Source organism: Nycticebus coucang, chromosome 12 (assembly GCF_027406575.1).
Source record: "Nycticebus coucang isolate mNycCou1 chromosome 12, mNycCou1.pri, whole genome shotgun sequence".
Classification (NCBI taxonomy): Eukaryota; Metazoa; Chordata; class Mammalia; order Primates; family Lorisidae; genus Nycticebus; species Nycticebus coucang.
The window spans coordinates 21,546,798-21,571,498 of record NC_069791.1 but is presented as its reverse complement, the minus strand read 5'-3'; the positions used below and the strand labels follow the sequence as shown (position 1 = coordinate 21,571,498).

Genomic DNA, 24,701 nt, shown 5'->3' with positions numbered 1-24,701 from the left:
ACAGGCCTTCCTGTAGCTCCATTTGCAATGTCCGTTGGGGAAGCCTGGAGCCCCAGGGATCTCAGCTCTGTCTCTTCTCAGTGTATGGGCACCTTCCCCCAGGGACCTCTGATCCTGCCAAGTGGGTCCTCACTTCCCTTTCCCTCACTTTGGATGCCTCCCATTGCCTCTCTGTTCATTCCCAATGCTGTCTCCTAGACAATCGATCTGAAGGTAAATGTCCACTCTCCATTTTCAATCCTCTCTGTTTCAGTGGCTTGTGCAGAGAGTTTCTTGTCTGTCATCTTGGCCCCTCCTCTAAATGTTGTCATAGTTATTGCTATTATATTTTGGCCTTATATACATAATCAATCAATATTTTACATTAATGTCACATACTTATCGTAAGTCTGTATCAAAAATGACTATAGCATATATAGTATCTGCATGTGAGTAGCTTTATAGTCAAGCTAAGAGGTTAATACCAGCAAAATTTGAGAATGATACCAGAGGCAATTTAATGTTCAGTTATGTTACAAAAATATTCTATGAAGTCTTGTTGGGTTATTGCAGCCTTCAGTGACCTCCCTTCCTTTCAGTGTTTAGCAGCAATTTTAGAGTGCATTCTGCTTTAACAGTACATTACTTCTGTATCATTTTCTAGTAGTTTACTAGACGATGGTCCCTTCTTTGCAGAAGTGATGAGACTATCAAGCCCTTTGACTGTAAAGCCAGCTATGGAATGCATTACTGAAGCAAAGTGATTGGATGGAAGACCAAGATATGAGCAATAACACATCAGTAATTACTATAGAACCTACTAATATGTATTATGTTCTCACAAATGATTCATAAAAAACTAAGGGACAGTTCTAAATCGGCAACTCTTAAGAGAAAAAGCTAGGATCAGAGCTTAGGCAGGCTGGCTCCAGAGCAGTACATTAGGAATGTGACCTTGCTGTTATTTAGCCTAAATGACTTCTCTTTCTCTGTTGGTGAAAGGTGGAAAATAATAACTTATTTTTTAAAGTTACTGTGACAGTTAATAAGGGAGGTATATCTGAGAGCTTTGTGTAAAGTATGACTGTCATCACTGCTGTTTTCATGCTGTTGTTGTTGCCACAGCATCATGTAGGCTCAACCCAGAAAAGCGAAGATTTCCTGTGGATTCCTGTAAAGATGAATGGCTTTCACAATCATTTACTGACTTTTAAACTCAAAGAGTATGTTCTTGTTCAGATTGCACAACAGCCATGCCCTATCTTTTACTGAGAAAGACTGTCCAACAAGGCCTGATGTGATAAGTGCATAATGAGAGTCTGGGTGTTGTGCAGAGACCCAGTAGACAGGAAAGTGAAAGGGAAGAATTATGAAACTCAAAGAGTTAAACACATTTTTCACACCTTAGAAAGAAATCCCTACAGCTTCAAATTCTGATTTCTTCCTGTGGAAGAAGCATCAACAGGTTTTCCATCGCGTTCATGCTGCATGGCAATCTTTTTGCACCATCTCTGTCTCTCTTTCCTGCACTCTCCCCACAAAGACTGTCCTTGACCAACACCAGAAATGAATTTCATTTCTCTAATGCAGAAGGTAATTGGATTTTTCTTTATTGAATGCATCCCTTTAATGACAGTCCCTGCTTTTGCCAATTTAACTGCAAGTGACCTGACATTGATCTGATGATAGGACTTAAAATAAAGAGTTGGAACTGGGAGGTGACAAAGATCAGCTGCCTGGCATCAAAAAGAATGTTTTTTGCCTTACCTTACCATTTCCCTGAGAAAATGCCTTATCCTTGAATGTCATTTAAAAAAAGAAAACATGCTGCTGTAATAATTGGTCATACAGCAGCATATTGCCTCCTTCTAGAAAATATAATAAGTATTTCCCAGAATGTGCCCTGGAGAAAACATTGAAAATTGAATAAAACCCACCCTGTAATCATTCTGTTCCTTGAAAATATTTATTACAATGCAAACTCTTTCTGCAACAGGATAAATATTGCTGAAGAGAATTAATTAAATCTTTTAAAAATCTGGTGAAACATGAAATATTTATTTATACAACCTGGAGGTTTTATTTAAAGATTTGACATAAGAATTGTTATTTAAGAAAGATATGAAGGAGCAGTGGCTGTAATTTTTGTATTTAGAAAATGTGTAATTCCATCCTCAAGGGAAGTTATAAAACTCCTGTTAAGCCCAAGAATATATGGGATTTAAGTTTATTTACTTTTACCTTTATTCAATTTTTAGTAAAGTATAATTCTCTCAATTCATGTTAATTTTTATTCTATTGTGTTCCCTTTGCTCATTTTGATAAGTATCATGAATCATTTTTGATGGAAAATGCAATCCATGGGCATTAGCCTGAGTGAGAAAATAAAATCTTGTAATTTTAAAGGATTAAAAAGAAAATCCAGATAAGAACATCATCAATGAACTAGTTTTCTTTTAAAAATAAGTAAAACAAGTGCTTTTCCTCTTTAAATTCTTAATGTCAGGTGCATTTACATTTATAAAACGATTGAAGGTTTCAAAAAATTAAGTTAAGGTTTATATTCAAACTATTTATGATTTTTGAATATTTTTAGATTTACCAGTGAAACCACATCACATAAACTAGACAGAGGCCCTAAACTAGACAGAGCAAGCATAAATCTCCAGGGTTACTCGATGAAGGGGTGTGAACTAAAGTTGGTTGTCATCAGCCAAGAGAATCTTAGAAACTCTATTTCTAGAAATGACCTGAAAAAGAATATTGAGAATAATTAAGATAATGTCTTTTTAGGAAACTGAGATTCTTATCCACTATTCCAGTTACATCACACAATAAGTGAAGCATTGGCAAACCAGTGAGTATTTCTAGAGACCATTTCTTGGATCATGTGTGGCACCACCAGATGGGCTTGCTTGCGAATTTATGTGCCTTCCACAGAAAGTGGGTACTATTGAAGGGGGTACTGAGACAGAAGGCCTCCCCACTGAGTCTTTCATCATAAAAGAATGATTCTCACCCATTTCAACAGGCTTGTAGGAAGTTATACTTAAATGCAATCTCTCTTGCTATAAGGGCAAGAGAAAAATATATTTCAATGGACAATGAAAATTCTTTTTTTTTTTTTTCTTGCAGTTTTTGGCCAGGGCCAGGTTTGAACCCGCCACCTCTGGTATATGGGGCTGGTACCCTACTCCTTTGAGCCGCAGGCACTGCCCTGAAAATTCTTTCTTACTTAATTTTTTAAACAGAATTGCATATTGATTTCTTAATTTGAGTCTATATAGTTTATTTGGACTTGAGCCTTATTAATTAAAGTCATAATTAATGAAGTAATATTCTCTTCCCTTAAAGGAAAGGTACCTTTTCTGGAAAAAATTAAAAAAGTATGTGCATACACACCTATACAAACACATTTTCCTTTTTTTTTTTTTTGAAAAGAAGGAAATTAATTCCCCTGATTTTTTTTTTTTTTTGGCCAGGGCTGGGTTTGAACCCGCCACCTCCGGCATATGGGACCGGCGCCCTACTCCTTGAGCCACAGGCGCCGCCCTCCCCTGATTTTTTAAATGCCTTTATTATTACCAGTTACCTGTTTATCATACTTTACCGAAACTATGAATATGATTAACTAATGAGTAATTTCTTTGTTAAAGGGTCTTATATACAAGCATTTTTAACATAATTCATTTTGTCATTTCTTCTTTGAGAAAATATTTTGTTCTATTATATAAAAGATTCACAAACATTAAAAGGTATATAAAGATAAATCTTCACCTTCAAGAATTTTAAAGCTTAGTAGAGTTAAAAAAATGAGTTCTTACATGAGTAATTAAAATAGAAGATGGAAAGGGATACATGACATAAGAAGGATGGATGAGGAACTACAGGTCTCTACAGGTTGGAAAGAAAAGCAATAATAACATGATTTTATGTAGGGCCTCAGAAGACGGGCAGAATCTGTGCTCATGGATAAAATAAAGAACAGAAAGGAAGAACATCTGTGGAAGAGGACATAGAATTGTAGGAAGAAAAATTACTACACTAATATATATGGTTGAAGGCAAAAAGGAAAAGGGAAAGAGGAAATATTTAGTTAAAAATAGATTTCAACTATCTATTTTAAGCTACATATGAGGTAGATATAGATAAGATATAACAATAAATATAGACACTGAGGAGACACTGGAATTTGGAGTTTCCAATTTAGACAAACTTAAAAAGAAAATGGTATTTTACTTACATTTATGTTTTGTTTCCATAGAAGTATTAATATTCAAAGGTACCTTCTTATGTAAGATAGTCTTAATTGATACCTTAAAAGGCAGTATCCTTTATCCATTTGGCATGTTGAATGACCTTACATGTTTCCTTCAATATAAAGTCAAATAAGCCATTGAAGTTTGTCATTGTGTGAAATACATTCTTCTAATTTTTGTCTCTGCATATATTAATATTGTAATGTTAAAATATTAATATGTACAAACTCTTTTCTCAAGCGAATGTGAATTATAGATTTATATTTAAATCTGAATTTAAGATTTCTGAAAGTACTAAATAAATTTCATTTATTTTTTTCAGGTCACTGATATGATGCTTCAGGACAAGCCGTATCCTGATTGGGGAAAATCTGCTCGAGCTTTCTGGAAGAAAGGAAATGTCAGAATCATTTTATTCTGGTAAGGAATTGTTTTGTATATTTATTTCCACCTTGGCTCATTCACTAAAGGAATTGAGTTGGATGTAATTTTTCTTATGTATCATACATAGCATTTTATCTACACAGGATTTTTTAATGGCTACTGTGTTCCATTAAAACCATTATCCTAATTATTTTATGAATTAATTTCTGCTTACACATTATTGCATATTCACATCTACAAAAGAAAAATTTTTCCAAGGAAGTAATACACTTAAGATTTGACCCCAGAGGTAAGTAGTTGTTTTACTCAGCAAAAATAAGGTGTAATTTTCATCAGTAAAATATGATCTATAAAACTATCCTAGATTGCTTAATATATTTGACAGGATCTGATTTTGCTCTGAAGAAGTAATACAGAGAAGGGACCACGTTAAGAAATACATCTGGTTCACTGGTATTTCTTCTCTACTCAGTTTCCTTTAGCTCTCCAACTCAGTAATTGCAATTAACAAACAATTCATTTCTAATAGAACTTTGTTTTTGTGGAATCACCATCTATTTATGTATAACTGAACATGCGTAAAGAGAAAAGAGAGGAGTTGAGAGACAGTAAGAAGGTGCTTTCACCTGGCTGGGGTCACTCCCAAGCACAGGTATTCATCCTGATGTGTGAAAAGTTATGCACAGAAACACTCCAAAATGCTGTATGGTCATCCCCCCCTTATCCACAGTTTTGGTTATCCATGGTTTGGTTATCCATGGTTTCAGTTACCCTGGGTCAACCATAGTCCAAAATAGTAATTGAAACGTTCCAGAAATAAACAGCTTATAAGTCTTAAATTGGGTGCTGTTCTGAGTAGCATGATGAAACCTGTGCCCTCCTGGGTACAAATCCTCCCTTGGCCTGGGGTATCCATGCTGTCTACACTATATGCCCCTTAGTCACTTAGTAGCTGTCTCAATTGTTGGATCAACTGTCGCAGTATCCTAGTGCTTATGTCCACGTAACCTTTATTTTACTTACAATGGCCCTGGTAGTGACATTGGCAATTCAGACGTGCCAAGGAGAAGCCGTAGTGCTTCCTTTAAGTGAAAAGGTTAAGGTCTTAACTTGAAAAGGAAAGAAAAAAGAAAATTATATTCTGAGGTTTCTAAGACCTATGGTATGAATGAATCTTCTGTCAGTGAAATGATGAAGAAGGAAAAATAAATTCCTGCAGAATTTATCCAGGGTTTAGTACTATCCACGATTTCAGATGTCCATGAGGGTCTTAGAACATGTACCTTCCACAGTAATGGAGAATATGGTAATTGATGATATCCTGTGCTGGTAAATTTCACCTTGTACACCTGCCTTTTCAAATGGTTCAAAAAAAAAGTGTTTGTTCTTAGATTTCATCCTGGGACTTGATTTTATCTTTTTGTACCAAAGCAATAAAAATTACAGTAACTAAGTATTTGGGAAAATTATAACTCAACGTTATCTTTTGTGCTTTGGCACTGTCATTAAATTTTGCTAGAGATACATGACATCATGAACTCAAATTTTAGAAGGTAAACAAAAGTGGAGTTTTCAATAATGTGAAAATGAATTTGATTTTTTAGATGTTTATTCACACCATAACTCTAGGAGTTAAGCATGGCCTATTTTTATGATGCTATTTAACCTCTACCTGTTTTCCTGTTTATAGATCATTTAAACAATATACAATTTAATATTTATATGCACTAGGCTAAGGACTTTACCTTTTATGTATTTCTTTATTTAATCATGACAACCCCACACTAAGGTAATAATAGGTGCTATTATTATGAGCATAGGTCTCTGATCCTGGAGGCCTAGTTTTTAATTATTGCATGAGATTGCCTCTAGAAGAATGAAGGCTACATCAGTATGAACAATTCTGAATGATTATCTTTAATTCTTTTTTAGGTAGTGATGCTAAATAAGAATATAAAATTCTGGGGAGACCCCCTGTCCTGTAAAATTCTCTGCAGGTGTTTTAGGAATTATCATTTGAAAGGGGATAGACTCTAATGTCAGTACTTACTTATGAACCATCTCTCTTTATAGATAAACAATATCTATTTACTCTGCTTACCCATATTTTGTATTAGTTAGTGTATCTTCCAAGGCAGCCCACTGATGTCTGTTCTCTGCCTGTTATCAAGGTCACATATACGTAATCTGCAAAGGTGGGCCTTACATAAAGTAATCCAAAGGCTCCAAAGATTGTTGTCATTAGTTATTCTTAATCACAATTACTGCTTCAGAGGAGAGGAATCCATGGTAGATATTTCCTGAACCGTCTTAATACATTTTTCCTTGAACATTATTGCTCAGTTCTTTACATTACCGATTTCTTTTCTACAAATGGGCTTATTTTTAGCATATGTGATAACAGCTCTAGTGGGTAATCTAAGGCATAGTTTAAATATTACAAAAATAATAATTGAATTAGTCATTGTCAAATACATAATATTCAGATATGGAGGGCACACTAAGGTTGGCACTTATTCTTGCAGTCATTGTTTCTGTAAAATTACTAATAATTAGCTAATTACATATCAAAAGTAGTATTTCACATCACAGAAAGCATAAAGTAACTGACAAAACATTAAATACCTCTTTAAAAATATTCTTTCTATTTTATCCATTTCTATTTGGCTCGGTTATCTTGACAACAGTATTCATGGTTTTAAAAAAGGAAAATCTGATGTGAAGAGTTGAATATGGAAATTATGTGGGAAGCAGAGATTCTCTCTCTTTATTTATTTATTTATTTTTTTGCTCATGCTTTTCACATAAAAGGGATTTAACAAGTATAAAAGGCATTTTGTGATTTGGTATTTTTTTGTTAGGCCTAGGAGATAAAATATAGAGATCATTGCAGGGCTTTAGATTAAATAAAAGACTGTATTTACATATTATGTGTCACCCACTCAAAAGGGGTGTTTTCTTTTGATTTTGCTCCAGAAAAGGGAGAGTAGAGTGAAAATGTATGGTGCAAAAGAACTTTTGAAAAATAAATCTTTCAAAAGTTATAGAGTGATTATGTGCAGCAGTTTGAACAGCACAACATGCAATTTTGTTCCAGTAAACGTGCCTCTTATCCACTTGGAGCTGCTTTAACTCAGACACCTGTCAGAAACCACATCGTTTTCCAGTGTGTGTCTGAGTTCTTCCTTGACTCTTAGTGACAGGTGTCTCTGCACTGAAGAAAATGGATCCTATTTTTTTCTGTAATTGAACAAAAATGAAGTTGCTATTGCACATGGGCTTTCATATTGGCGAGGACACTAAATTGTGGCTGTATTTGAAAACACCAAATGGGAAAGGGAAGAATATTCATAGATCTCTTCTGAATCCCTTTTCCAAGCTGTTTTGACTAATAGAAAGAATGAGGGTATAAGAATCTAAATCCTATGTGGGTGCTTTAGGCTTTTCAGAGGGGCTACCAACAACCATTTTCACTGACTTGTATATAGAGTAAAAGAACAGAAGAGAAAAAACAAATGATATGGTATTAATGTTAGCTTCTATATCCCTGTTTTATTTATGGCCTAGAGACATAACTTCTATATTTTGATGGGAAACATCGTAATTAAGGGGAGACAATCTTCTTTGTTTAAAAGAGGAATAGCCAGGGGAAGGGATTGGGAGATCTGGTGGTCCTCATTAGGGGCTCACAAATACTCCAGTTCTTCCCCTTCCAGACACATAAGGGGATTTCACTTTTTTGCCCCCCTCTCATTACATGAGCTGCTTTGGCCAATGAAAGTTGAATAAAAGTACATTTAATATTCAGTGAGAAGTGGGGAAAAGAGGTCTTTTCACAATAGGAATTGTGGAAGCTTGTGTCCAGCTAGATCCCTTGTCATTCAGGTTCCCCAATAAACCAAGCATCTTTAACAACACAGCTGACATATAGTGTGAGTGAGCAATGATCCTTTACAGTGGTAAGACACTGAGCTTAGGGGCTGTTTGCCACTGTAGCATAAACTAGCCCCTTGTGATGTGTGCAGAAAAGCTGAACTTTGTGTCTTGAGGTCTGGGCAGCAAATGTCAAGGAAATTGATGCCGGAAACTGGAAAGATGATAATCTGAATGTCATAGGGGTGAAACTGTTGGAAAAAATATGTGGTCTGTGATTACTGGGAATCTCCAAAGAAACTGGAAAGCAAAATGTTGGTAGTGTGTTGCTGTGAGAATCACATGCCGCTGTGCACTCCTGTTTTATCCTGGCACACAGAGAGAAGGACATTATGAATATTTTATACATTTTTCTCACTTTTGGATGAACAGTGTCACATATTTTTAAAAAAATACTTTCCCCAGCACTCTAATATTGAATTGGGCATTAAATATCAGTTACTAAACTGATGTTAGCTGATGTTTTTCCTACTTGAAATATTAGTTATTAAACTCTAAAAGAAGGAACTTGTTTAACTTTGACCGGACAATAATTAATCAATATATGATTATTATTATCTTAATCTACATGAAATACAATATAGGTGACTAATATAATAATAAAAATATAATAAACTAATAAGAAAAGACTAAGAATCAGGGCGAATGTGAGGCAGAAGAGTTGTAGTAAGATTGTTAGTAATCCTAATATCCAGATGTCTTTAACAGGGCAAGCCAGTTACCATTATTAAGTGAAAGTGAATCATTATTTGTTTCGTGATGCACTGATAAAAACTAAGGGAGGTGGGCGGCGCCTGTGGCTCAGTCAGTGGGGCGCCGGCCCCATATACCGAGGGTGGCAGGTTCAAGCCCGGCCCCGGCCAAACTGCAACCAAAAAATAGCTGGGCGTTGTGGCGGGCGCCTGTAGTCCCAGCTACTTGGGAGGCTGAGGCAAGAGAATCGCTTAAGCCCAGGAGTTGGAGGTTGCTGTGAGCTATGTGAGGCCACGGCACTCTACCGAGGGCCATAAAGTGAGACTCTGTCTCTACAAAAAAAAAAAAAAACAAAAAACTAAGGGAGGTGGAGAGTTGTAGGGGAGGGTTCACTCAACACAAGTTGAGGCCTGTGACAGTCCCTATCAGTGAACAGTCTCTTTCTAGGATCAGATTTCTACTCTTACCTGGATCCAGCATGAATTTCTTTCAGCAGTGCTGGTTACATAACACCATTTCCTGCTTCCAGAAAATCTTTTTCCTACATTCTCCTGCTGGCCAGGGTTCTCTTTGTGAATGCCTTCTTTCTTTAGAATAAGGGACAGATTCATTAACTGTATTAATGGTTGAAATCCCTTTTTGTTTGTTTTTTTTGCACCTAGGAAGTTTTCTGACAAACTAGAGATAGAATCTATGAGCTTGTTCTCTCAAAGGTTAAATAAAACTTAATTGCAGTTGCCTGGCATATGAGTGATGCACATTCCAGATAACCAACATCCCTATGTGTAAGCTAGACCAAATTGCTACTGAGTCAGAGAAAAATGCAAGCTTGCTACATTTATTCATTCATTCTTATCTGTCTCTGTTTACTGTGTTAATTATTCTACTAGTAACACATCAGTGAACCATGAACATACACACCTTGATGAACAAAGATGTAAAAATTCTTTCAAAAATACTAGCAAACTAAATTCGACAGCACATTAAAAGAATCATACTCCACAACAAAGTGAATTTATCTCTGGATGCAAGGATGGTTCAACCTATGTAAGTCAATAAGTGTGATTATACCACATTATACTAACAGAAAGAAGAGTTAAAACTACATGATCATCTCAATAGATATAGAAAAAGCATTTGACAAAATTCAACATCTTTCTTATGATAAAGACTCTCTATAGACTAGGTTTTAGGAGAATGTATGTGAATGTAATAAAGGTCATATTTGAAGAGCCCACAGCTACCATCATACTCAGTGGTTTAAAAAAAAAGAAAGCTTTTCCTCTAAACAGGTTGAGGGTGCTCATTCCCCCTCTTCTCTCCAAGTTAGCACTTGAAATCCTTGCTAGAGCAATTAGGCAAGTGAAAGACAAACAAACAAGAAAGTCAGAATTGTTTAGCTGTCAATCATAACCAACATATTATTTATCAGTCATTACTTCTTTATTGAAAGATCCTTATAATTCTGTAATAGACCTTCAATTATTTATTCTTTCCTTTGTCCCTGTTATTGATATTTTCATGGTTATTCCTGGTCATTGTTTCATTTGATTCCCACTGCTTCTCTGTGGGGTAATTGTCATGATTAGGTGTATTTTAGTAACAACAACCAAAAAAAAAAAAACCCTCCTGGTTAGGTTGCATAGCTAGTAAACAACAGAGCTGTGGTTTAAATGCAGGCTGGTTGAGGCTTCACACTGAATGGCTTCACCTATTTTAAGATGTTAAGACATTTAACATATTAACACTGATTAATCAAACTTTGAATATACATATTTGCTATAATTCTTTCTTTCTCCTTGCAAGTGTCTTTGGGTTATATAAAGAAAGACATAAAATTTAAGAACTCTGATATTTATTTAATTTTCTGTTATCCTTGTATTATTGGCAAACAGAATAAGTGATTTGTCCAAGGTTACAAATGTAATTAATATCCCTATAGCAATGACATTAGAGGGCTGCTGATTCCTGATCTTTATTCTTTATGGTCTCACATTACCTACCTATATTCTTTGTTTGCTTGTTTGTTTATTTGTTTAAAAGAATCAAGAAAATTCAAATAAAAAAATTTGCGGTGATTAGATAAATTGAAGTAACTGCTATTGTAAGTCAGTCATAGTAATCAGAACATCCCACGTAGTGTAACATAATGTAATTGTACATCATTTTCTTTCAGTTGTGGGAATTGGACAAGAAAAAGATGTACAATATATAATTTAATATGCCAATAAAACACGATGTGTTAACAGAAGCTTCACTTAAGTTCACATATGAAAAGCCAATTACTGTTTTTTTTCTCTGGCATATCATCAGGATTTTCAAGGACTTAATTTCTCTAAAACACATTTACAAAGTTGAAAATAAAGACTATAGTTGGTGTCCTAAATGTTGGCAATAACAACCACAACAAATCCCAGTATTTAACTAGGAGACACTAAGAGTGAGAGGATATTAAATAATATAGCTAATCTTGAAAAAATGAATTCAATATTCCTGGTGAAAGCATCTGCCAGGGAGATGATATTCCAGCATTGATTGCAAGAATATATGCAGAGATCTTTGCATTCTAAAGTTCTATGATTGTGGGTAGACTATTTTCTTTTCTAAGGTTATATTTGTGTTTGGATAGGCAGGAAGTGCTCAGAGTAATGAATAATGCAACTCAAAGTAACATCCTAAGGACATATTAAATTAGTTTTAGGCTGCTTCTTCCACAAAACATTGCCTAGCTGGTAGAATATATTCTTTGGAAGGATATTTAATGACATGGGATGTGGAGGGAAAGAAACATGCTGATGCAGATACTTAAAAAATATAAAAAAGCTGGTGTTTTGACTGTGAACAGTAGAATTATGACAAATGGAAAGAGACATACTCAACCGTATTCTATATGATAGAATTATTTCTCATGGGGTTATCCATTCGGAGTTTGCTGTATGGGTATATTAGAAGTGATCAATGAGTAAGTGAACATTGGATGGTGGAAGCCAAATTTCCCAGCGTCTGAGGCTATAAGCTACAGTGAACATTGTGGTGCTGAGTTAGAGTAAAATACATCAGTAGGAACCTTGGTTTAATTTACAGTGGAGAAAGATGGATAGTTACAGAAATAATTTAGGTATTTCTGTAGGTGTGGTTTAGAATATACACATGTGTTTTCTCACTCTGCATGCCGAGAGAGCTTAAACTACCCCAGAAGCAACGAACACACCAAGTGCCCAGACCAGGGTTTTCAATACTGTTCTTCAATAAAAGGAACCATGGCTCCTGGGAGAAATGACCAATTCTAGGTCTGGGGCAGAGTATATGGAAGCTGATCATGGAGCATCTTGTCATTCAGAAACTAAGGAGGTGTTCAAAAACAAATTGCTGGGGAAGGGAAAAGGAAGCAGAATCAACCAAAAAGAACTCCTAGTAGCCAAATTAGAGAAATTTGAACCCCCCCAAAATTATGTACTATTAGATTAGAACCAAAACTATCAAATAAACATTTATGAGTTTATTGAAAATGAAAATGACTGACTAAATAAATAAATAAGGGAAGAAGAGACAAATCTATATAGAAGAATTCTAAATAATTTATGTAGTTATTTCCCCCCTCAAAATGGTTAGGCTTACCACCCCACCTCTCGAGTATGGTCTGAACTTTGAGACTTTCTTCCAAAAAATAGAGTATGTTAAAAAGTATGTAAAGCAGGGAAGGAGTAGTTTTATAATGGAGAAAGCTAGCAAATATTACCCTGACTTAATGATTAAGCCTAGCATTGTCAGTAATAAGTCACTGTTGGTAGCATGTGGTTAAAACCCATGCATCTCTAAAGTGATGTGCCATTTTTTTATTATTAAATCATAGCTGTGTACATTAATGAAATCATGGGGCACCATACACTGGTTTTGTATACTATTTGACATATTTTTATTACAGTTGTTAACATAGCCTTCCTGGCATCATCTTAGTTATTGTATTAAGACATTTATATTCTACATTTAGTGAGTTTCACATGTACCCTTGTAAGATGCACTATAGGTGTGATCCCACCAATCACCCTACCTCTGCCCATCCTCCCCCCTTCCCTCCGCTCCCTCTCTCCCTTTCCCATATTCTTAGCTTATAACTGGGTTATAGCTTTCATATGAAAGCCATAAATTAGTTTCATAGTAGAGGGTTGAGTACATTGGATACTTTTTTCCATTCTTGAGATACTTTACTAAGAAGAATATGTTCCAGCTCCATCCATGTAAACATGAAAGAGGTAAAGTCTCCATCTTTCTTTTTTTTTTTTTTTATAGAGACAGAGTCTCACTTTATGGCCCTCGGTAGAGTGCCATGGCATCACACAGCTCACAGCAACCTCCAACTCCTGGTCCTAAGTGATTCTCTTGCCTCAGCCTCCCGAGTAGCTGGGACTACATGTGCCCACCACAACGCCCAGCTATTTTTTGGTTGCAGTTCAGCCGGGGCCGGGCTTGAACCCGCCACCCTCAGCATATGGGGCTAGCGCCTTACCGACTGAGCCACAGGCGCCTCCCGTCTCCATCTTTCTTTAAGGCTGCATAATATTCCATGGTGTACATATACCACAATTTATTAATTCATTCGTGGATCGATGGGCACTATGGCTTTTTCCATTACTTAGCAATTATGAATTGGGCTGCAATAAACATTCTGGTACAAATATCTTTGTTGTAATGTGATTTTCGGTCTTTTGGGTATATACCGAGTAAAGGAATTATAGGATTGAACGGCAGGTCTATTTTTAGATCTCTAAGTATTCTCCAAACATCTTTCCAAAAGGAATGTATTAATTTGCATTCCCACCAGCAGTGTAGAAGTGTTCCCTTTTCTCCACATCCACGCCAACATCTCTGGTCTTGGGATTTTATGATATAGGCTAATCTTACTGGAGTTAGATGATATCTCAAAGTGTTTGGATTTACATTTCTCTCATGATTAAGGATGATGAGCATTTTTTTTCATATGTCTGAAGGCTGTGTGCCTGTCTTCTTCAGAGAAGTTTCTCTTCAAGACCTTTGCGCAGCCTGAGATGGGATCACTTGTTCTTCTCTTGCCAATACATTTGAGTTCTCTATGGATTCTAGTTATTAAATTTTGTCAGAGACATAACCTGCAAATATCTTCTCCCATTCTGAGGGCTGTCTGCTTGCTTTACTTACTGTGTTCTTGGCTGTGCAAAAGCTTTTTAGTTTGATCAGGTCTTAGTAGTGTATTTTTGAAGCTGCTTCAATTTCCTGGGCAGGGTCAAATATCTTTATCTTTATTTATCTTCTCATAAAATATTCACCCAGATCGATTTTTTGAAGAGTTTTCCATGCATTTTCTTCTAGTATTTTTATAGTTTCATGTCTTAAGTTTAAATGTTTAATCCAGTGAGAGTCTATCTTAGTTTATGTTGAAAGGTGTGGGTCCAGTTTCAATCTTCTACAGGTCACCAGCAGTTCACCCAGCACCATTTGTTAAATAGGGAATCTTTTCCCCATTGAATGTTTTTAATTGGCTTGTCAAAGATCAAATAATGGTAAGTAGGTGGGTTCATCTCTTGGTTATCTATTCTGTTCTATAAATCTATCTCTCTTTTTTTTTGCCATTACCATGCTGTTTTGATCACTATTGATTTATAGTATAGTCTGAGGTCTGGTAGCGTGATTCCTCCTGCTTTGCTTTTATTTCTGAGTAATGTCTTGGCTATTCAAGGTTTTTTCTGATTCCATATAAAATGAAGTATTATTTATTTTCTTAGAGTTTCATAGTTCTCTTTATAGAGATCTTTCATGTCCTTTGTTAGATAAACTCCCAAATATTTCATCTTCTTTGGCACTACTGTGAACGGAATAGAATCCTTGACTGTTTTTTAGCTTGACTATTGTTGGTATATATAAAGGCTACTGATTTATGAATGGTGATTTTGTAACCTGAAACACTGCTGTATTCCTTGATCACTTCTCAGAGTTTTATAGTAGAATCCCTGGTGTTTTCCAGATATGCAATCATATTATCTGAGAAGAGTGAAAGTTTGATCTCTTCTGACCCTATATGGATACCCTTGATCACCTTTTCTTCCCTAATTGCTATGGCTAAAACTTCCATTACAATGTCAAAAAGCAGTGGAGACAATGGGCAGCCTTGCCTGGTTCCTGATCTGAGTGGAAATGATTTCAATTTAACTTCATTCAATAGGATATTGGTTGTGGGTTTTCTGTAGATGGCCTCTATCAGTTTAAAAAATGTCCCTTCTATACCAATTTTCTTAAGTGTTCTGATCGTGAAGGGATGCTGGATATTATCAAAAGCTTTTTTGCATCAATTGAGAGAATCATATGGTCTTTGTTTTTTAATTTGTTTATGTGCTGAATTATATTTATAGATTTATGTATATTGAACCAGTCTTGAGACTCTGGGATAAAACCAACTTGGTCATGATGTATACTTTGTTTGATGTGTTGCTGGATTCTGCTAGTTTGGTTCTTGTTGAATATTTTTGCATCTATATTCATTAATGATATTGGTCTATAATTTTCTTTTCTTGTTGGGTCTTTTCCTGGTTTGGAGATCAGAGAGATGTTTGCTTCATAGAATGTGTTGGGTAGTATTCCTTCTTTTTCTATATTTTGGAACAGGTTGAGTAATATAGAAACTAGTTTCTCTAAAGGTTTGGTAGAATTCTGCCATGAAGCCATCTGGTCCCAGGCTTTTCTTTTTTAGGGAGATTTTTTATGGTTGATGCTATTTCAGAACTTGATATAGGCCTGTTCAACATTTCCACTTTATTCTGGCTAAGTCTTAGAAGTTGATGTGCTTCCAAGTATTGGTCAATTTCCTTCAGATTTTCATATTTCTGAGAATATAGTTTCTTATAATATTCATTAAGGATTTTTTTGAATTTCTGAGGAGTCTGTTGTTATTTCATCTTTGACATTTCTGATTGATGAAATTAAAGATTTTACTCTTATGGACAGCGCCTGTGGCTCAAGGAGTAGGGCGCCGGTCCCATATGCTGGAGGTGGCGAGTTCAAACCGAGCCCTGGCCAAAAAACCAAAAAAAAAGATTTTACTCTTTTTTTTCCTGGTTAGGTTAGCCAAAAGTTTATCTATTTTATTGACCTTTTCAAAAAACCAACTTTTTGATTTATTGATCTGTTGTATAATCCTTTTGTTTTCAAATTCATTTAATTCTGCTTTAATTTTGGTCATTTCTTTTCTTCTACTGGGTGTGGGGTTGGAGTGTTCTTCCTTTTCTAGTTGCTTGAGATGTCCCATTAGGTTGTTAACTTCTTCTCTTTCCGTTCTCCTGAGGAAGGCTTGCAGTGTTATAAATTTCCCACTTAGGACTGCCTTTGTGGTATCCCAGAGGTTCTGATAATTCATGTCTTCATTGTTGTTTTGTTCCAAAAATTTAGTAATTTCCTTCTTAATCTCATCTATGACCGAGCTATCATTCAGCACAAGACTATTTAACTTCCATGTTTTTGTATGAGTATGCAGATTCCTGTTGTTACTGAGTTCAACTTTTATTCCATGGTGGTCTGACAAGATGCAAGGAATAATTTCTATTCCTTTAAATTTACTGAGGTTAGACTTGTGACCTAAGATGTGATCAATTTTGGAGTAGGTTTTATGGGCTGATGAAAAGTATGTGTATTCAGTTTTGTTGGGGTGAAATGTTCTGTAGATGTCTGCTAAATCCAAATGTTGGATGGTTAGTTTTAAATCTAAAATTTCTTTGCTCAGCTTCTTGTTGGAGGATCGATTCAACACTGCCAAAGGAGTGTTAAAATCTCCGACTATTATCTAGCTGGAGGAAATCAAGTTGCTCATGTCTGTTAGAGTTTCTCTTATAAATTGAGGTGCATTTTGGTTGGGTGCATAAATAGTAATAATGGAAATCTCATCATATTGAATATTAGCCTTTACAAATATGAAGTGACCATTCTTATCCTTCCTTAGTTTTGTTGGTTTAAAGCCTATTGTATCTGCAAATAGAATTGCAACACCTGCTTTTTTCTGATTTCCATTTGCCTGAAATATGGACGACCATCTTTTCACCCTGAGTCTATATTTATCTTTTAAGGTAAGAAGAGATTCTTGTATGTAGCAGATATCTGGTCTGAGTTTTTGTATCCAGTCAGCCAACCTGTGCCTCTATAGCGGACAGTTTAAGCCATTCACATTAATGGAGAATATTGATAAGCCTGGTAAAAATTTGGGTATAGAGTTTTTCGAAAGTTCAGTGAACATTTTTAATCCTTTCACCACTGTGGAAGTTGGAGTTTGATCAAAAGTTTCTGAGTGAGTTTACTTTTGTGGTAGAGGATTGGGCTGGTCATTATGGAATATAGGTCTGAGAATATTCTGAGGAGCTGATTTGTTTAGTTATGGCAAATTTCTTCAACATGTGAATGTCATTAAAGTATTTAATTTCTCCATCATAAATGAAAGTCAGTTTAGTTGGATACAGGAGCCTGAGTTGAAAGTTATTTTGTTTTAGGAGATTCAAAGTCGAAGACCATCCTCTTCTGGCTTGAAACGTGTCAGCAGAGACATCTGCAGTCATTCTAATATTCTTCTCTTTGTAGGTTATGGTTTTCTTATGTCTGACTGCTTTCAGAATTTTTGCCTTTATATTAACTTTAGTGAAGTTAATTATGATGTGCCTGGGGGATGTCTTATTCAGGTTGAGTTGTGCTGGGGTTCTGAAACTGTCTGCTATCTGAATTTCAGAGTCTCTTGGCATGTCTTGAAAATTTTTCTTTCATAATTTCATGGAGAAGAGCCTCTGTGCCTTGTGAAGCCACTTCATCGCTTTTAGTGATTCCAATGAGGCAGATATTAGCCTTCTTCGAATTATCCCAGAGCTGTCTCAGAGAATTATCCATTTTTGCTCTCCATTTCTCTTCCTCTTTGAGAGTTTGCAAGCATTCAAAAACTTTGCTGCTTGCCCCACTCTATAACTGAGGGATTCTACTGTATTTTTCAGATCTTTGAGGGCTGCAAATTCTTGCTTTAATGTGTCAAAATCTTTCGTGATCTTGTCTTTAAATTCATTGAATTCTTGAGACAACTTTTGAATTTCTCGTCGAATTTTCAATTCCCACTTTTCCTACATTCTATTAATCTTGTTTGCAATTCAAACTCTGAACTCGATTTCTGACATCTCGGCCATCTGTTTATGAATGGGATCTTCATTTACATCTGTCATATTTTTCCTTGGGAGGGTTGATCTACTCTGGTTATTCATGTTGCCAGAGTTTTTCCGCTGATTTCGCACCATGATTATTTTACAACGTTTGACTAGATGAGTGGATAAAGAAAAGTTGGCTTTGGAGCTCCAGGAGAGGTGATTAACCAGCCCCCTTTGCCCAAAAGCTGGGACTGGTGTCTGTACCTTTCCTCCTGGAGCTTTGCCCAGAACCCATACAGTGCTATTCCCTGAGAAACTGGGGACTTGCTTAATGTGGTGGGGCTAAGTGGCTCTGTCTTGTTTTTAGCTGGTCTCTGTTTGACCCTAGTGAATCAGTTACTCTGGGTTGAAGTCTCAGCTGTGGAGAAATACTATCAATTAAGTCACCCCACCCCTCCCAGAGGCAACAACTGGAGAAGGAAAATCAAACCATCTTACAACCACACACCCAGATTACCACTTGGATTGTCCTTGGGCAATTGTTCCAGTTCAAAGGGTCCAAATCAATTGTCCAAGTCAGCACATGTCTCAGGTGGGAGAGTTTAAAAGGTCTCTGGCAACTAGATCGCAGGGGTCTGCTGACAACTGAACTCACATATGACTTGTTCCGGTGCTCCGTGAGGTCAGGAGGACCCACCCAGCAAATAGATTAAGTTGGGAAGATTGATGCCTCCTTCCCCACCTTGCACCTCTATCACACCCAGTCACTGATAACCCTGTAGGGCTGTGACCCAGTTGCCTTCAATGAGCAGATACTCCAGGCATTTGCACCTGCCTGAATCACAGGGAGATCAATGTCTCCTCAGCCAGGCCACTGCTCTCTGCCACTATCCAGCAGGGGGAGGTGAGGTCTGACAACCTCGGGTGCTTGATGGAGGCTGGGGCTGTTCACTCAGTTCCAGCCCCGCCCCTGATTGATGTTACTGACAGAAGAGAACTTTGCAGAATTTGTTTCTGCCCCAGCTAAATTCCCCTGCAGAAGAGAAGCTGTTTTGAGTTCACAGAACCTGGGCCTCAGGCCCTGTCTGTGCTGCTGCCTGGTAGTTTGTATTCACAGCATGGTTAGCTGTCAGTTCTAGCCTCCTGCCCTCCTTTGTCTTGGCTAATGATCCCCTGTGGGTTGGGTATGTCTTAGGCTCAGTAAAGAGGTCCTCTGGGTCAGCCCTGCCTTGGGAATCTGCCAGCTCTGCGTGTGTGTTTTCTAGTCCCCACATTCAACCAAGACCAGTACCACCTCAGGCAAACCCTTTACTCACGGGGCCTGCGTTTCCATCTCAGATCTGTTCCACCAGTGGTTGCCACCTGAGAAGATGCCTGGCCCCTTCTGGTTGCCCAGAGAGACAGGGTTTGTGACTCTGGAATATCCAGGGGTGAGCCCTAGTATTGCCAAAAATGACTGCTGCTCTATGCCTCAGGGCACCTCCACTCCTGTGTGGTTCCTTCTCAGCTGACCGTCCTCTCCTCACTCCCATGCCGCAGAATTAGCACTGACCAGCAGCATTCCAGGCCCTGTCCACACACCTCGAGAAATCACCCAAGAATCTGGACTCCTAGGGGACAGGCCTCCAGACCTCAGAGTGAGAGTGGAGGGGAGTGCTGGGAGCTCAGAATTGCAGGTAGAGAATATATACAGTTTTACACAGTTTTATGCCTGGCAGGAGAGCGCCATGGCACCCTAGTAGGGGAAGTAGGTCCAGTTTTTAGAGGATCTCTCCCGTGGAGTATAATGGGAGGACTTTTGAATTCTGCTCGTTTGTTTATGAGGTACTCTGAGCCGTTTTCATGGGGGAGGAGACTCCCGTCCATTTGGTGATGGATTTTCTACCTTTTGTTTGTATCCTTGGAGTCGTAGCATGCCTCAGCAGAGTTGATGTGTGTTCTTCAATCTTCTCTCTTGGCGCAGCTCTAATCTGCCAGGTTACTTGCTAAATTTCTGTTTTTTAACTCTCCTTCTGAAAGGGAGTCTCTGTAGAAAGCTGGCTTCAGTCAGCCCAAGTGATGTGCTATTATAAATATTTTGCATATCTTTGGTCGCAGTTTTTAAAATACTGTATTCTGGTTAGAGCAGAAAGATAAAAGAGAAGGTCAACTATTTCCTTCTCTAATAATCTGAGGGAGCCTTCTCCCAAATTATTAATTAATCCATAGTTGTTCATAGCAGTTGTTGCCTATATCTCTATAGGCATCAAGGCTGTGGCAGCCACACATTTCACATGGTCAGGGTGTTAGCCTTATTTTTTTATTTATTTTTTATTTTTATTTTTTTTTTTTTTGTAGAGACAGAGTTTCACTTTATTGCCCTTGGTAGAGTGCCGTGGCGTCACACAGCTCACAGCAACCTCCAACTCCTGGGCTTAGGCGATTCTCCTGCCTCAGCCTCCCGAGTAGCTGGAACTACAGGCGCCCGCCACAACGCCCGGCTATTTTTTGTTGCAGTTTGGCTGGGGCTGGGCTTGAACCCGCCACCCTCGGTATATGGGGCCGGCGCCCTGCTCACTGAGCCACAGGCGCCGCCCCTTAGCCTTAGAATAAGCTTTGAACAATGTGCTTTATTTTTACTGATATCATTCCCATCTCAATATAGTAATATCTCAAATATCAGACAAACAAAAATGTTGGAATATATTTGTACTTTAGAACTGATCATGTCTTCCTGATGTGTACTCTTCAGCTGCTGGGATATGAACCATAGGGAATCATCAAGAAATTTTTAAATACTAGTTTATGATACCTGCAAGGCTATTGGACTAAATGGTGTCTTTCTGAGGACTCAGTCTTATTTGTTTAAGTCTGTCTATTTTGAATAAATGTTTGGGTTTTCTTATCTCATCATCTTGATTTTCTTGACTTTACTTTATGATGATGGATTAGGGGAAATTTTCTGTTCCTTTGCTGATCCCAACTGTTTGTTTAGCCTTACATGTGTGCAGTTAGGGCGGAAGTGCCATTTTGAATCTGATCAGTGAAGTCCTAGCCTGTGTCTCTGGTTATAGTTCTGTTCGCACCGTCCACTCCACTCCCATAGGTCTCAGTAATCCCTTTCTTGATTCTAGGCCTCTGCTGTCCTCTCAGCACCTTTGCATCCACTTGGCAAATACAGGAACTTCTGGGTCACTGCAGGACTTTATAGCATTGGGAGAGGGGCAAGGAGGGCATCTTGAGCCTGCTTGGTCTTTTGTGCTTGCCCACATCATTCTGTGATAGGAAAGACCTGTCATCTCCCTTGGGCTAATGCCAGGGAAGCTCCACTGCACTTGAATGTCTTCATATTTACCGGTCATTTCTATATGCACCCCTTCTCCTTAAAGTGGAACTTGGTGGTATAGGGGAGTAAGAGCCTTGCTGTCCGGGCTCCTCTTACACTCTATGGCTAGAAGTGAAGATTGCTTCCCTTTCCATGGGAAAGAGTTTTTCTTGTCTCATGTCCATCCTGTGTTCTCTCCACCCCCGTGGTCCGGTCAGCCAGGCCTCTTGGGAGAGGAGTCCTGAGGATGTCAGCAAAGTATTTCCAAAAACTAATCCCTGTCATCTCTCTGCCCTGGTCTTGTATATAGGTAGTGCTACAATGCCACAAACTAGGTTATATCGGCCTTGAAGGAATCTAAGTATTTCTGGAATGCTGCATTCTATAAATCATGTGTTTAGTGGTTGTAGATTTAGGAAGATGTTGAAAATATGAAGGATGCACCTTGATAAAATGGCATAAACCAATAATTCAAAAACTTTCTTTAGATTGTTTTTTAGTCTTGAGTTCTCATATGAATATCTTTACACTAAGTTTTCCTTATTCAACATAATACCAGTGTTTCTGTACATAACGTGGGCCTTACATATTGTGTCAAAGTCATCCCCTCAGTCCCCACCCAGCCGTCAGGGTGGCTTCTACCTAGACCATTGTTCGGCACCTTACTCCTCAGTTTATATTCCCATTTGATGGAGTCTCTTTCTTACCCCCAAAGTTGAAATTTACATATTTTCTAGACATGGTTTCAACCAAAAGTTATTAAGAATATTCTTTTCTCCAAATTGTCACTTCCATTGCTCCAAAGAATAGGCTGCTCACTTTTTAATTCAAAGCATTTTCTTCTTTATAAACTGTGAGTTTTCTACAGGTCCAGTCTTCTACTATCCAGATTGAAGTTTTACCTCAATTAACTAACTCTGCAAACTAAAGTTGTGCAGGCTTTGTGAGGCCCTAGAGCAAACCAGCACAAAAACAGAAATCCAGGTCCATACTAGGCAAAAATACTAAAGCTGCCAAGTGAAATTTCTAAAAAATAAGATTGTTTGTCTCACTCTGCTGATTGGGTTGGCCCTTGTAGAAGATGAGGACTTTCTGGGATGTGATCCATCATCCTGACTGTCAATCCTCTGCTCTTCCACATTTTATAACTCTGTGCTTTGCTTTTACTATAATTTCCTTTCCTTTTTGGGGTTATCATTCATCACCCATGCCGTGACCCATATAACTTCCCCACTTATGTAAAGAAAACTCTTTTAATGTTCCCATTCCATGCTTATCTTTCTCTGTCTTGATTCTCTTACACACACACATGTTCAGACACTCACACAAAAGTGCACGCACAAACACACATTGGATTGATCAGAATCCTTGCTTCAGGACATTTTTGTTATTGCCTCATGTTAGATGAAAGATTTAATCTTTGATTTATACACCTGTATAGTTAAGAGATTTTGCCTTTTATTTTCAACTTCACAGATTTTAGGCCTGGTCAGTTTACCTAAGAACCCACAGAGTACAGATACTTAAAATTAGACTCTTGTCTGATCTACCTCAAATCTATACATTTGTCGATAACCTTTCTCCACCACTTCTTCTAGGCCAGGTCCAACACATAGGGGAGCCAGAAATAAGAGTTTTTAAAAGTATTTTTTAACAAAGTGTTGATCTAAAAGGAAATTATTGTGGGCAAAATATCAAGTGTTAGAAAGCCTAGGAAGCAGGATTTGAAAGTCACTGGAAACGCCATTGTGTCTTAGTGTGGGGCTCTGAACCCTTTGTCTATAAAGCACAGTCTTGCTTCTGAATTCATTTTTAGTCATTAAACTCCCCCAGAGGCAATGAGATTTGCTCTGATTCATCAATGAGTGCAGCTGGCAGGGTGGGGTATATTGAGAATTTCAAAGAAAAAGATCATCATAACTTTGTTCTCCCCAGGCCCCCTTTGTCTCAGTCTTCTGCAGCCCTCCCTGCAGCCACCCCAGTGCTGCACCCTGAAAGCTTAGGGTACTTCAGCCACCAATAACGTCAGGCTTCTATGCAGCGCCCACCCTTTTCCCCTTCCGTAAGGGATGGGCATGTGATCTCACTGCCCCGGTACAGCTGACTATTCATATCTTCAATCTTGGTAAGGTGCAATCCCTAAGTGCCACATTTCTTTAGTGGAGTGTTTTCGTGTGTCCTCATGCAGAGTGGCAATTTGGGTAGAGAAGGAAACAAAGACTATATGGCAAAGGAAAATGCTTCATGTATTTTATCTAGTTGAGAAAGAACACAACACCACTTTTAGGTTTCCCCTCACACTTCTAAAATACAGCTGGCTGGGATTCTCTTGTAATATGCCATGAAGTAACAGAGCACTTAATGAAATTAAATTTGAGTATCACGAGAGGAAATGACAAGCCAAAAAACTGCCACGGAACTACATTAAAATGTACTTGGCATACGTTTGAATTTACCCCAGTTGCATTGCAAAAATAGTGCCATTGTAGAGTTTCTGGAATTAAAAGAATAGAATGTTGCCAAGGTTGAAACTATCACAGGCAATCTAGTATTTGTGTGTGTGTGTGTGTGTGTGTGTATAAATGAATTTTTTTTCTTTTAGCTTAAGATGATTATATATAATATGTATACTGTATGTAATCATATAATCTTCAATTGAATTCCAATTCCGCATGCTATTTTATAAAGGTAATTCATTATTTTTTATTAAAGCAATTTTAGTATTAAATATATTCATGGGTGACTTTACTACATTATAATTTTTTTAATGCAAAATATGATAGTGCCAACTGCAGGTCTCCGAGGTTAATGACTTGGACACCTAGCACCGTCGCTTCATGTAAATCTGTCCTAGCTGTAGAAGACTACAAATCACCTACCCATGATTTTCTGCACTACAGAGATATTCTTTAACAAATTTGTACCCATAGTGGGTTAAAGTTACTGGACTAGATTGGAAGAAGGAGGAAGAATACTAACATCTATTAAGATTGAAGTTTTAAATATATTATC

At 37.5% G+C, this 24,701-nt stretch overlaps 1 protein-coding gene across 5 annotated transcripts in view; it reads left to right on the top strand.

Annotated features, from left to right (window-relative positions):
- The window catches only part of TMEM117 (transmembrane protein 117), a 492,082-nt gene that overhangs the window by 313,569 nt on the left and 153,812 nt on the right, over window positions 1-24,701 (top strand). For all 5 annotated transcript variants that reach the window (XM_053557171.1, XM_053557168.1, XM_053557172.1 and 2 more), the window contains one exon: window positions 4,561-4,658. In XM_053557171.1, the coding sequence (XP_053413146.1) occupies window positions 4,561-4,658 (98 nt within the window). The remainder of the gene's footprint in view (window positions 1-4,560; window positions 4,659-24,701) is intronic.